At 31.2% G+C, this 13,609-nt stretch overlaps 1 protein-coding gene across 1 annotated transcript; it reads left to right on the top strand.

Annotated features, from left to right (window-relative positions):
- The first annotated feature begins 1,439 nt into the window (after window positions 1-1,439).
- On the top strand, window positions 1,440-5,199 carry LOC132033750 (uncharacterized). Its single transcript, XM_059423801.1, has 5 exons — window positions 1,440-1,915; window positions 2,465-2,538; window positions 3,315-3,438; window positions 3,554-3,838; window positions 4,687-5,199. Exons 1-5 carry the CDS (start codon window positions 1,799-1,801, stop codon window positions 4,936-4,938), a joined length of 852 nt encoding a protein of 283 aa, XP_059279784.1. The 5' UTR covers window positions 1,440-1,798; the 3' UTR covers window positions 4,939-5,199.
- Window positions 5,200-13,609: the final 8,410 nt, after the last annotated feature.

Here is a 13,609-nt window from a genome sequence, read left to right as displayed (position 1 = left end):
ACATCATATTATCATGCATAAAAGTACTGGAAAAGAAGATCAGATTCGTATGCTTCAAGGAGACGCAAATACCCTTCACATGCAATACTCGTTTCTTTTATCTAATTTACTTGTTTTTTCCTTTGATGAGGCAAGGAAAATATAATTAAACGAAGAAATATTTAAAGGAACATTTTTTTACAAATATACTAGCATTGAGGAACGTTATGTACTTAGTCTTTTGACATAATCTCGAGTAGTAACGAAATCTGAAATTTTGTAAAGAAAATTTAAAATATAAAAAAGTATTTAAATACATAAAGAAGCTAAGTGAATTTAACATATATATATATATATATATATATATATATATATATATATATATTTATAAAAAGTTATATATATATATAACTCTTTTGTTATAGGTAAAATATTATTATAGAAGTAAAAATATAAAAAATATACGCAACCATGGAAAAATGGAATTGCCATTGTTTTGAAGAAAATCAAATCGTTATAGTGAAATACTGTTATAACTAATGATAATTATAGAGAGATTTGACTGTATATATTTTAGTGACTATATTTCAAACATAATTAAATAACTTTCCTGTATTGATTCTAATTCTTAATCCGATCATATCTTAAATATATACATATATATTGATCACTATCACTTAAAGATTAAGACAAGATTTCAAAAAATTGTGGCGCAATAAACGACCTAACTTGAATTTGAAATAGTTTGAAGCCACGGCCAGTTAAAAAAAAAAAAAAAAAAAAAAAGGAGTAGTTAGGGAATAGGAAATATTAGATAGGGGCATCCTGGTAAAAAAGAACGAAAAAGCAAATTAATTTGGGTCCCACCTGCAGACACGTGCCTATCCAAGCTGTGCACATGCTTCACCACCCCACCCACTCCGCACGCCCTAAATTAATTAATTAACTAATTACTTCAGGGTCATTTGCACTTTTGCTCTTAATATTAAATTTTTCTCCTACAAAATCGAACTTGACTATAATGTATAAGTTACGCATCATAATTATGTCAGCATCTTTAAAGAGTTTATGATCCTATAGGTATAAATTTGATTTTGAAGGGTAAAAATTAAAGAGCAATCCATTTTGAAGGGCAAACCGTGCAATTTCTTGATTACTCCCTGTCTCCCAAATTTAAGTGTTTTGCTTTTTTATTTGGTCTGTCCTAATACAGTCCTTTTCATATATTTAATAAGTTGACAATTCAAACATAATACATGACATATTTAAACTTACAAAATTTAATATATATCATACACATCTTTAGGTTAAAATCACAAAATTAATTTTTTTTTTATATTCTTAAATTTTATGTTTAGTAAAATTAAGAAACGTAAATTGAAATGGAGTAAGTAGTAAAGTAATAAATCTGGCGGAGTGACAATTCAAAAAAATTTAAAACCCCTGAATAAATCTTTGCTTGTCTCTCTCTTCCCTTCACAGTAACGTTCCTAATTTCCCCATTTTCCTCTCTCTCTCTCTCTCTCTCTCTCTCTATCTATCGTAGCTCCCAAGTCCCAACAAACACTCACTGCACCCCAAAAAGCATAGAGTAGTAGATTCAAAGGAAGTACAAACCCAAACCCCCCCTTTCACTAAAGCAACCAAAAAAAAAAAACAAATCGTTAAACTTGTCCTTCTTCTTCTTCTTAATAATTCCCTAGATCTCTTTAGTTTATTTTGCTTTCCACTGAGGGAGTTGAGGTAAAGAGTCTTGAGCTAGGGAAAAACAAGAAGTAGAAGAATCTTTTATATTTGGGTTTTGATTATTGCAGCATTTATGGAAAAAAGCACTCCAGTTAGGAAATCACACACTAACACTGCAGATCTGCTCACTTGGTCCGAAAATCCACCCGAAAATTCTCCGGTCATCGGTTCTGCTGCCCGTTCTCGCCAGGTCAGCATGATAAGAAAAAAGAGCTGCCCGTTTCACAATGACTTGTTTTTTATTTGTTTTTCTTACTTCCCTTTGTTTCAATTTGTTTGTCCTACTCTCCTTTTTTAGAATGAAAAAGAACGGCTATTTCTGTTTTTTACAACTCTTTAATTCCAATTTATCACATGATATATTTTGGTACATTCTATATATCAAAACCGCAAGATCCAAAAGAATTGATTTTATGTATGTTTCTTAGTTTCCTTTGTTTCAATTTATTTGTCTTAATTTGTTTTTTTGTCCGTTTAAAAAAATGTCACTTTCTTTCTTGACACCTCTTTAATTCTAAACTTTTCACATGGCATCTTTTAAGATCACAAAATCAAAATAATATTATGGAACATTTAACATATATTTAGTCCAAGACCACGAGATTTAAAAGTATTCTATCACTTTATCGCACTTCGTGTCAAGTCAAAATCAGACAAACAGAGGGATTATTATTGTTGCGTGTGTTTTTTTTGGTTTAAAAGTTAAAATTTTGATATATTTTTGTTGGTGAAATGGCAGCCGTCGGATGGGATCCAAAAGGTGGTATTTGGAGGTCAAGTGACAGATGAAGAAGTTGAGAGCTTGAACAAGAGGTCAATAGATTTCAGCTTTTGTGATTTTGATTTATTAGTTTTTGTCTTTACTGTTCTTTTTTTTTTTTTTTTTTTTTTTTTTTTTTTTTTTTGTATATGCTTTTATTTTGTTGATTTTTTTCTGAGCAAATGAGAGGGACATTAAATGCTTGCATGAGCAGATATAGTACGGAGAATTTGTTTGATTGCTAGTATTTTGTTTTTCTCTTATTTTTGGCTGTATATTCTTCACGATTTCAACATTGCATTCTTCTCTGTTCTTTTTTTCTTTTTTTTTTTCTTTTTGGTCATATTATTAATTTGTCTAGAGAACTCAAATCGACTAGAATTGATTTAAATGATTTATATAGTCGATCTTGGCTAGTTTGGAATGAGGTTTTGTAATATTTGTTGTATCAATTTGACTAATATGTGACAATACCTAAGTCATGGTATTAGACAGAAAAAGATTATTGGATTGTGTTATCAGTCATGGTATTAGACAGAAAAAGAATTATTGGATTGTGTTATCAGTCATGGTATTTTGTGCTACAAAAGGTGTTTTTTGCCTCAATTATTTGAAATATCTTTTGTAGAGGTCTTCCAAGACTTTTTTTTTCTGCTTCCAAATTATATTTGTTCATGATTTGCGTTCTTTATTGTGTTGTATATTCTTGGTGTCTCAATATCTTTGAATATGTATGAGTAACGAATCATTGGAATGCTGTTCCTTCCGAGTTATTTGTTATTTAAGTTGTATTCTATAGGCTTAACGGTTAGGTTTGGCAATGTTTCAGGAAGCCATGTTCAGGTTATAAACTAAAGGAGATGACAGGTAGCGGTATTTTTGTATCTGATGGAGAAAATGGCAATTTAGAATCTGACAGTGCTAATCCCATCCCAAATAGAAGGATGTATCAGGTACATAATTCCCAGTTTGTACATCTAAGTACTTAATCAATTCATCATATATGGTCTTCCCATCCTATTTATATAATCTCACAACCTGATTTTTACATCTGCTTTTTGTCTGCAGCAAGCTGTAGCTGGTATTAGTCAAATTTCATTTGGTGACGAAGACACTGTGTCTCCAAAAAAGCCAGTCACTATCCCTGAAGTGGCAAAACAGAGGGAACTAAGTGGAACTCTAGAAAGCGAGTCTGAGATGAAGCTGAAGAAACAACTTTCTGATGCAAAGACCAAGGAGCTTGTTGGACATGACATCTTTGCTCCCCCACCTGAAATTCAACCTCGTCCATCTACTGCTCGTGCGTTAGCTTTGAGAGAAAGCATTACCATTGGAGAACCTGCACCAACTAATGTATGTACATCTATCAATTTCCTTATGTTCGCTCTATCCAACTGCATAACCCCGCATTCTGTTTCACGTTCCATGGGGGGTCACCTTTAATCAATTACTTTGTCTAGCAGCAATTGGAGCTGGAGCAGAAAGGTTGAAATAGGGAAAGAGTTGCAAGACTCAGTGTCCCTGTAAAAGAGCTATTCTTTTTTTTTGAAAATGGTAACATCTGTAGTAGAACTATTCTTAGGGATCGTTTGATAGGGTGTATAAGAATAGAAAAGGGTGTATTAGTAATTCTGGCGATATGTTTATCGACTATTAGGTTTGTTGATTAAATAACATACATTGCATAATTTCTAAATTTGAATAGGTGTATTTAGAAAAGGAATAGTACTGGTATTAGTTACCAGTTTCAAAAAAAAATAGTACTGGTTTTGTTAGTGCCATGGTTTACTATGTATAACAATAGTATTGAATAGGGTGTATAATACCAAAGCTTTTACCAATATTACTATTTATTATAATTTATAATACCTCATAAGACCCCTTAGTGTTAGTATCTAAATTGTCGCACAATAAACTGTTGATACCCCCGTTTGTCTTTAAACTGATAATAGAGGGTGATATCAGTGCATGTTATACCATTCTTTCATAAAAAAATCATGGTTTAGCTTAGCTTAACTCGAGGACGAGTGAGGCGAGGAGTTCAGTGCTCAGACACTAGTTGTGAGTCAATTTATGGTCTTGCTTAACATCTCACTTTTGATTATTTCTCCATCTGAATTCTGATTCCCTCCACGGCTCCACCATTCATCAGCAAAATATGTTCAGCCTCGTTTTTTTTGGTTTCTTTGGTCTTTCATCAGGGTGATACGCCTGGTGATGAAGTGGTCAAGACGGCCAAGAAGATTCCTGAGAAGAAACTTGCGGAGCTCACCGGAAACGACATTTTCAAGGGCGATAATCCTCCAGCATCAGCTGAGAAGAATCTGAGTTCAGCAAAGTTGCGAGAAATGAGTGGAAGTAATATATTCGCGGATGGGAAAGCAGAATCCCGGGACTTCTATGGCGGGGTTCGCAAGCCTCCAGGTGGTGAGAGCAGCATTGCATTGGTGTAAATTGCTAGGTCTAACTGAATTTACATCCTTAATTGTGTTTCCTTTTTTATCAATTATTTGTAGTTGGGGTTTGGCTTCTGATGTGATTTGACCAGTGTTCTGGAATTTATGTCCTAGGATGATCTTATTTGACATGTCGACCAGAACTAAGAACTTTTGGCTAATTGGGTTGTATGTTCATAAATCTGTGTTTCTGGTGGACTTTGTTTTTGTGAAGATGTGTCATCTGAGTTCAATTAATTAATTAAAATATTTGTGTCATTTTTGTTTTCTTGGTTCATATTTCCTAATGTTCTTGCCAGTCGTAGTATCACTTTTCTGTTTGGACTCGCACCTCATCCTAAAAGTGAAGTTAGCCATTTGTAAATACATTTTGGTTCTAAATTTAGTAGGCGTTTGGACATGAGTTTGGTGATATTTGAAAAACTCAACCAAGTGAGCCTTTATGTTTGGTAATGGATGTCTAATCATTCTATTTATTAGGAAAATGACATTAAACTCCCTCTGGTGTGGCCCTTTCCCTGCTTAATGCAAAATACTTTGTGCACCGAGGTGTCTTTTTATATAGTGGTGTTAGATGTGTCGGCTCGCTCGTATGGGTTATCGATGAACTCTTTTGTACTAAAACAAATCTGAAAAAAGAATGTGAAACAAATAGCGAATCAACAACACACTCAGTGTAGGATCTGCAAGGGGAGTCTGGAGAGCAGAGCCTTCTTTCACTTGATAAATCAACAACACACTCGGTGTAGTCCTACAAGTGGAGTTTGGAGAGTTGGGCTGTACGCAGACCTTACCCTACCTTTGTGGGTAAAGAGGTTGCTTTGAAAAATATTTAAGTGAAATAAATTGTTTACTTAGTAGGCGTTTGGCCATAGATACCAAAAACAAATTCACTTTTTTTGAAATTTTGAAGTTGGAGTTGGAGTTGTGTTTGGCCATAGTTTTTGAAATTATAGTTTTTGGTGAAATGTAGTTGTAAAAAGTGAAAAAAAAATTGAAAAATAAGTTTTTCTTATTTTTGGTATTCCGGAATACAACTTCAAGTTGTATTCCGAATATTTATGGCAAAACGCCCAAAAGTAAAAAAGTGAAAAAGTTTTCCGGAAAAAAGTGAATAATTTTTATGCCAAACGGCACCTTAGAGTGACTGGTCTTTGATGTGCACTTCTAGTTGCTTTAACAATATTTTTTCCAGCCCAGTGAGATAACTATTAGGGCCTGTTTGGAAATCCACCTGGTAATTGGAATTGGTGTAATTACTAGGGTATTAATTACACAGCCTAGTAGTTACACAGTAGTGTAATTACAACGATCTCTTTGTTTGTCATAACGTAATTACGGTGTAATTACAAGCGTCTTGTTTGGTTCACAAATGTAATTTGCAATTAGTTTAATTTAAAAATAAAATTTAATTATAAAAAATTTAAAATTAATATTTAAAAAATATTTGCCTTTATAAAGGATATTAAATTAGTTATTTAATAACACATTGTATCTTGAAAATATATTAATTAATAATAATATATTTGTAACTTATATTGTAAATATATATTATATATATATATATATATATATATATATATATATATATATATATATATATATATATATATATATATATTTCAAATTGATAATGTTTAATTTTAATTAATTATAAAAGCGAAAGAAGGCTTTTTTTTGTGAGAACGTCATGGATTGGATGTTTGACAAAAAAAAAATATTTATAAATATAATGCCATAACATTAGTCAAATGTTTGACACAAAAAATTCATCAAATATAAGGAAAAATAAACAACATGCAATGTGAAAGCAAATAACTTAAAATTGAAAATATAACCTAAATTCAAAATAAATAAAAATTTAACATAATACTCTTATGTCAAATTCTAACATTACATAAGTTCCAACGTAACTAGAGTAAATAATACAAAAGAAAGGGAAAATATAAGTCTATAACCTCATTCACAATGAAATTCTACTTTAATAACGTCACTCGTTATATGCCAAGTTTGTTAATGACTCATTCTTTCAAATGTTAAGGGGTGTAGTTTTAAAAATTAGAATAATAATACGGTTATGCTAAATGAAAAAAATTAAAAATTAAAAAATACGACTAATTACATGGAACCACAAGAAGTAAAGGTTGAGAATGAGAAGAAATGAAATGAAAAATAAATAATATAAAAAGAAAAACACATTTTAAAAAATAAAAATAATTAAAAAGTAAAAAGAAAAAAGAAATTAAAATAATACAAATAAAAAATCAAAAGAAATAAAAAATAAATTAAAAATAAAAAGAAATTAAAAAAAACAAAAAAAACAAACTAAAAAGTAACCCTGTAATTACAGGGTGTAATTACACCCAATTTTCAACCCCCACTTGAGAATTGGAGAGTGTAATTACACCATCTCAATTACACTCAATTCCCATCTAACTGTGTAATTAATTGGTCAAACAAGGTGCGTCAAATCACGTAATTACACTCAATTCCAATTGCCTGGGTGGCTTTCCAAACAGGTCCTTACTGCTCTATGACTCTGTTTCACCACATAATGCTTTTCATCTCTTTTGCCTTTTTGATTAAGGGAGAAACTTAACTAAGAATCTGCTTATGCTAAAATAAATTAGGTAAATTTCGATGTGAAATTACAAAGGACAATCTCCATTCAAGATTAGGGCTCGAGACAATTAGCGAGCTATGCATATTATCACCTAGACAAATATATTGTCTTCGCATTACATGACATGGTTTGGTGATATTTGTAGCTGCTGAAAGGTGAGGAATGTGCTAGTTAGGTGGAGTCTCCTTTTAAAAACTGGTATCCTCACTCATCTGTCAGTACCCAGACTAGTTCAGAATATTAAAAAAGCATAGACTAATTTGTTCAAGCTATCACAGGCTTTTCAAAACGTGTAAGTCTATCACATAAGTAATAAGTATGACTGGATGAATTTAATTTCAACCTTTTTACTTCCCCAATCCCTTTATATATATTTTTTTCTTTTTATATAGAGGGGATGGACCCTTCATAGGGAAAGAGATGACAATTTAAATTTGAACTCTACACTCAAGTGATGCATGATGAATTTGCAAATAGTCGTTGCAACGTTTATCTTTTAAATGTAACTATTATTGAACATTTGGGACGACATAAGTGGTTCACCTAATGCAAGATAAAGCCGTCTACCAGGAAAATTGCGATATACAAAGAAACCTCCAGATTTGTAAATCAGAACCTAATCAACAATCACCTTAACTCAACTAATTTGTCTAAAAAATCTTATTAAAATTTATTATTGTTTTCAACCCTTAATACTAAAGCGTAATTCTCTTAATACTGCTCCTTAAAAAGCATTTAATAGTCAAATATTGAAATGGTGCAACCATTGGAAAACTAACAGTGTTCACACTTAATGGAATCAATATTTCTTCAATATTCATCTCTGTCTCATATAAATAGTCTCTTCCCCTGTGAAGATTAAGAATAAGGAAAAGTTACATATTTGGCTGCTTATAAAAAATAATTGTAAACTGCTAGCCACATAAATATAAAAATATGTTAATTAGGTATGTTGTATTTATATAAACATTAATATACAAAAAAATAAATAAATTATCAGCTACTATTTTGATGGGCCGCTATAATCCCCAATAATAATGCATATTATTTAGAGGAAAAAAATCAACGGTTATTAAATAGAGGTAACTTAGTCAACTATACATTGTATTTATTATTTTCTTAATCTTGAAAAAAGTTAAAGACAGTTAAAAGGGGATGGAAGGAATACTTCCTCCGTTCTACTTATATGAACCTATTTAACTGAGCACGACATTTAAGAAAAAAAAATAAAAAAATTGTGGTGTTAAACATATCACTACATTTTTATGACTATAAAATCTTCTCAAAAGGATCAAATGAGAATTTAAATTTAAATTATTTCTAATTTTAGAATGAAGTACTAATATTTTAAACGGATTAGAAATGAAATAAGTTCACATTAAAATGAAGGGAATAAACTTAATCGTTGAGTTGACTTGGGTTAATCTATCTCAATTTCAAGTTTGGAAGAATCATAACAGGAAATTGCTTATCTATACATTTTCACAATTTGCTTATTACCTCCTTGCCTCTTTATCATTGATGAAATCAAATTGGAATTCAACTGAAATTGTGGAGAGGAAATTGATTAATGGAATGGGCTGTGGGCCTAATGGGCTTGTGAAACTTTTCCAAGATCTCAAGACAACACCTTTAAGTTCCAAATAATTTTCGGTTGAAATGAAATATCGTTGGATATACTCTTGTCTATTTCTCATTTGGAATAATGGTTTTGGATTGTCACGAATTTTAAAATGTTAATTTGACTTATAGGTACTCAATGAAAATGAAAAATAGTAGTAGCAATAACTTGATAAGATTGTTCGACAGATAACAATCATATCAAAATTTAAATTCTGATATCTTGAAAGTCGTAAAAGTTATCCTCTCTCTCCTATGAGATTCTAGTCACTTGTCAATTTAGTCATTTACACATCTTTTAAGAAAACATTAATTATAAGAGTTATTTGACTAAGTTACCCTTATTTATTTTTTCAATCTTTTACTTTTTCCCTAAAACATTTTATTAGCGTAATGTGTAAATTATTGAAATAATAATTTTTTAAAACTTTAATCTTCTAAGACGATCATATATTTTAGGATAGCTATTTTTAGCAAAAGTGAAAAGTAAATTGGACCAAAGTAAGTGTATAAGAAAAGTCTAAGACTTTTTGTGAACTGGAAAAACTAACTTTGAAGATGTCCAATAGTCCAATTTTAGGCACGTATTTAAGCAAGTGTATAAGAAAGGTGATTGAACAATGGTTTAATCCAAGAGCTCTTAGTACTAGAACAAATTAAAAAAAAAAAAAGAGAATGCTAAAAAGGTAGTTGAATACACAATTGCAGAAAGCGACTCTGTCAAGGCAAAATTATGTCAGTTAAAACATATTCAAGGCAATAAATTGTTCTTAACGAGTAACTTTTTTGGTCTTTGATTTGCATTTCTAGTTGTTTTTACAATTTTTTGCATCCAGTAATATAACTGTTACTGCTATATGACCATGTTTTTCAGCACATAATGCTTTTCATCTCTTTTGCCATTTTGGGCAATGGAGAAACTCAACTAAAAATGTGTTTATGACAAAATAAGTTCAGTGAATTTCAATGCAAAATTACAAAGAACAATCTCCATTCAAGATTAGAGCTCGACACAATTAGTGATGTCGTATAAAGCATTTGGCTATATCGAACAATGCATATTACCACCTAGACATATATATATAGTCACGTAACAAGACATAGTTTAGTGATATTTATAGCTGCAGTGCACTTGATAAGTAAGGTCTCAGGTGTAAATTAATTATTCTCTCTCTACCTAGACAAGTCCAACATATTGGAAAAGCATAGACTAGTCTGTTCAAGCTGTCACAAGCTTGTCAAAGCGTGTAAATCCATCACATAAGTACTCCACATCTATGGGTTTAATTTCAATTTTTTACTTTCCCAGTCCTTTTTTTTTGCTGTAGAGGGAATGGACCCGTGCATAAGGAAAGAGATGACAATTGAAATTTGAACTCAACACTCGAGTGATGCATGATGAATTTGCAAATCATAGTTGAAATTAACGTTTTATCTCATCTTTCAATCTAACAATTATTCAACATTTTGCACGACTTAAGTTTTTCACCTAATGCAAGATAAACAAGCCGTCGGCAAAGAAAATTGCATTATACAAAGTTAGAAAGCTCTACATTTGTAAATCAGCGCCTAATTAGTACTTTCCTTGTCTCAGTTTATGGAAATAATTGGTATTTGAAGAGTCGAATGATTTCTTTTTCATTTCATTTTTTTCATATGTTTTTTAAATATTTTGAATTGTTAATTATTGTAACTCATAATACTTTTATTTAGTTTTTAACTATATGAATTTTATTTCCAAAAACATGCAGATTATATGACCCTCGTAATCGAATCATCTCACATAAAAGAGGATGGAGGAAGTAATAAACTTATAGTCTGTTCGGCCAAGTTTTTTAATGTCAAAAGTGTTAGTTAGTGCTTATTTATAAAAAAAAATGCTTATTTTAGAGAGTGAGGTGTTTCGCCAACCTTTCAGAAGGAAAAAAATGTTTTTGAGCAGAGGTTGTTTTCCAAAAGGTTAAAAATAAGTTTTTCCCCATAAGTACTTTTAAAATTTTGGTCAAGCATAGTTTATTATTTTAATATTAATAAAAAGATTTTCGAATTGATTAACCAAACACAAACTGCTACTTTATAAAAAGATTTTCTTGAAAAGCACTTTTGACAAAAAAGACATCTCCAAAATAAGCAGATTTTGAAAATTTAACAAGATATTTTTCTTTCTTGTGTGCGGCCCATGATGTTTTGATGCTTTCTTTCATTCTTGCTCTATCACTTTTTTTAAGGGCCTCCCGAACCCATTGTCAACAGTGTTCTTTAGCGGGAGGTATGTCTCGGCTAATTCTTTTGTTCCAAATAAAAGCTTCTGCTCATTTGGCATCACTTTTGCTTATCCTGTAACCTCTTCTTTCTCAAAAAATAAAAATCGGAACCCGGTTTTGACGCCCTAAACAATAGCAATAGCACGAATCCTAAGCTACGACACGCGATGAAATGGTTCCACGAATCATGGGCGATCTTAACAGATTTCTCATCAGAGAACTATTACGACTACATCATTGTTGAGGCGTCATTCATGAGTTGACTCGGGCGATTGTCCTCAATTTTAAGATTGAAAGAATCATAATCTTTGAGGGGATGCTAACATGACATTGTTGATAGATACATTTTCACAATTTGTATTCGATAATCACTTAAACAGAATCTGAAAAAATAAATATAAAAGGAATAATTCGAGCCCACTGAATTCACAATGTTTCCTTAAGGAAATTATTCCCCTCAGTGTACCCGAGGTTATGGAATATATCCTCTCAGGATAGACGAATTAATTCACCAGCGTAGTGCTACCTCAAACCCCAGTGAACGATGAATGCAACATGCGGCAGCAAATCACAGAGAATATATTTGAAGTACAGAAAGGAGGAAGAAGATAATTAGAATTTTCATAAGGAAAGTCTTGAGGAATGGCTAGATATTTATAGCCAACGACAGGTGTCTATTAAGAAATTTGATGTGTCTTTTCTAAAAGGTCATGTGTATTTTCGGCAAAAAAATTGACTTTTCGAAAAGACAAAGAAAATAAAAATTTCCTTTTCCATTCATACCAAAAATACCTACAATTTGCTTATAGTTATTACCTTCTTTTCTTTTTATCATTGCTGAAATCAAATTGAAGCTAAAACGGAAGTTATGGAGAGGAAAGTCGATTCATGGAATGGGCTGTGTGGGCCTCATGGGCTTGTGAAACTCATCGAATATCTCAAGAGAACACCTTTAAGTTCCAAATGTTTTTTGGTTGAAATGAAATATTGTTGAAGATTTTGATCTTATTTCCATTGTACACTGGTTTTGGATTGTCACGAATTTAAAATGTTAATTTAAGTCATTTGTACTCAATGAAAATAAAAAATAAGAACAACTCGAGAAGATTGTTTGACAGATAAATAATCATATCAAAATTTAAATTCTGAATTCTTGAAAGTTGTAAAAGTTATACTATGTCTTTTTGCTTGTCAAGTTAGTCATTTACACACTTTTTAAAAAAACATTAATTATAAGAGTTATTTCCTCCGTTTCAAAATAATTGAGGTTTTAGACTTGGGCACATGAATTAAGGAATTCATTTACTCCTAAAAATTAAGAGGTATATTGACTAAAATACTCAGGAATTCATTAAGAGGGGCTTTGAAACTATAACAAGTATTAAATTTGTTCATTAAATTAAGAATGTGTCAAGGGTAGATTTGGAAAAAGAATAAAATACCTTCTTGATAGACTAAAACCTCAATTATTTTGGACCAACTTTTATAGGCAAAATCCTCAATTATTTTGGACTGGAGGGAGTATTTGTCTATGTTATTTTCAGTTATTTTTTATTTATTTTTTCAAAATTTATCTTTTTTCTAGAACATTGATTAGAGTAATAAGTGTAAATTAGTGAATACATAATTTTTAAAACTTCTAAAATTTTCTAAAATGATTAATATTTCGGAAAAGGGTCAAATATACCCTTGTACTATTAAAAAAGGGTTAAATATACCCCTCGTTATACTTTGAGTTCAAATATACTCTTTCCATTATACTTTGGGTTCAAATATACCCTTCTTTTATACTTTGAGTCCAAATATACCCTTCCTCCGTTAAAATTGTCCAAGATGGACATGAGATATGACGTGACACTAACAACTTGGTGAGGTAGACAACACATGGCATGCTACCTCACCACCCCAACCCATTTACCCCTCTCTTCCCCTTCTTCTTTCACCACTACCATCTCCTCCCCTCCACAACCTTTACAACCATTAGCACCACCACATTATCACTTTTTACAAGTTGCAATTAAACTTGCTTTCTTTCGTTCTTCTATATTTTTCGATGCAACTTTTCTTTGTGATCTTAATTTTGTGATTGTTTTTCATATTCGTAATCGTCAAGAACTTCTTTAATTGCTCAACTGAAGTTACTTCCTCGAATTTACCACGC

This window comes from Lycium ferocissimum, chromosome 10 (genome assembly GCF_029784015.1).
Source record: "Lycium ferocissimum isolate CSIRO_LF1 chromosome 10, AGI_CSIRO_Lferr_CH_V1, whole genome shotgun sequence".
Lineage (NCBI taxonomy): Eukaryota > Viridiplantae > Streptophyta > Magnoliopsida > Solanales > Solanaceae > Lycium > Lycium ferocissimum.
The sequence above is the reverse complement of the archived record's forward strand: the minus strand, read 5'-3'. Positions and strand labels throughout refer to the sequence as shown.

Coding starts and splice junctions, on each gene's coding strand:
- LOC132033750 (XM_059423801.1), top strand. CDS start 1,799: ATGGAAAAAAGCACTCCAGTTAGGAAATCACACACTAACACTGCAGAT. Junction 3,439..3,553: donor CAAATAGAAGGATGTATCAG/GTACATAATTCC, acceptor TTTTGTCTGCAG/CAAGCTGTAGCTGGTATTAG. Junction 3,839..4,686: donor GAGAACCTGCACCAACTAAT/GTATGTACATCT, acceptor GTCTTTCATCAG/GGTGATACGCCTGGTGATGA.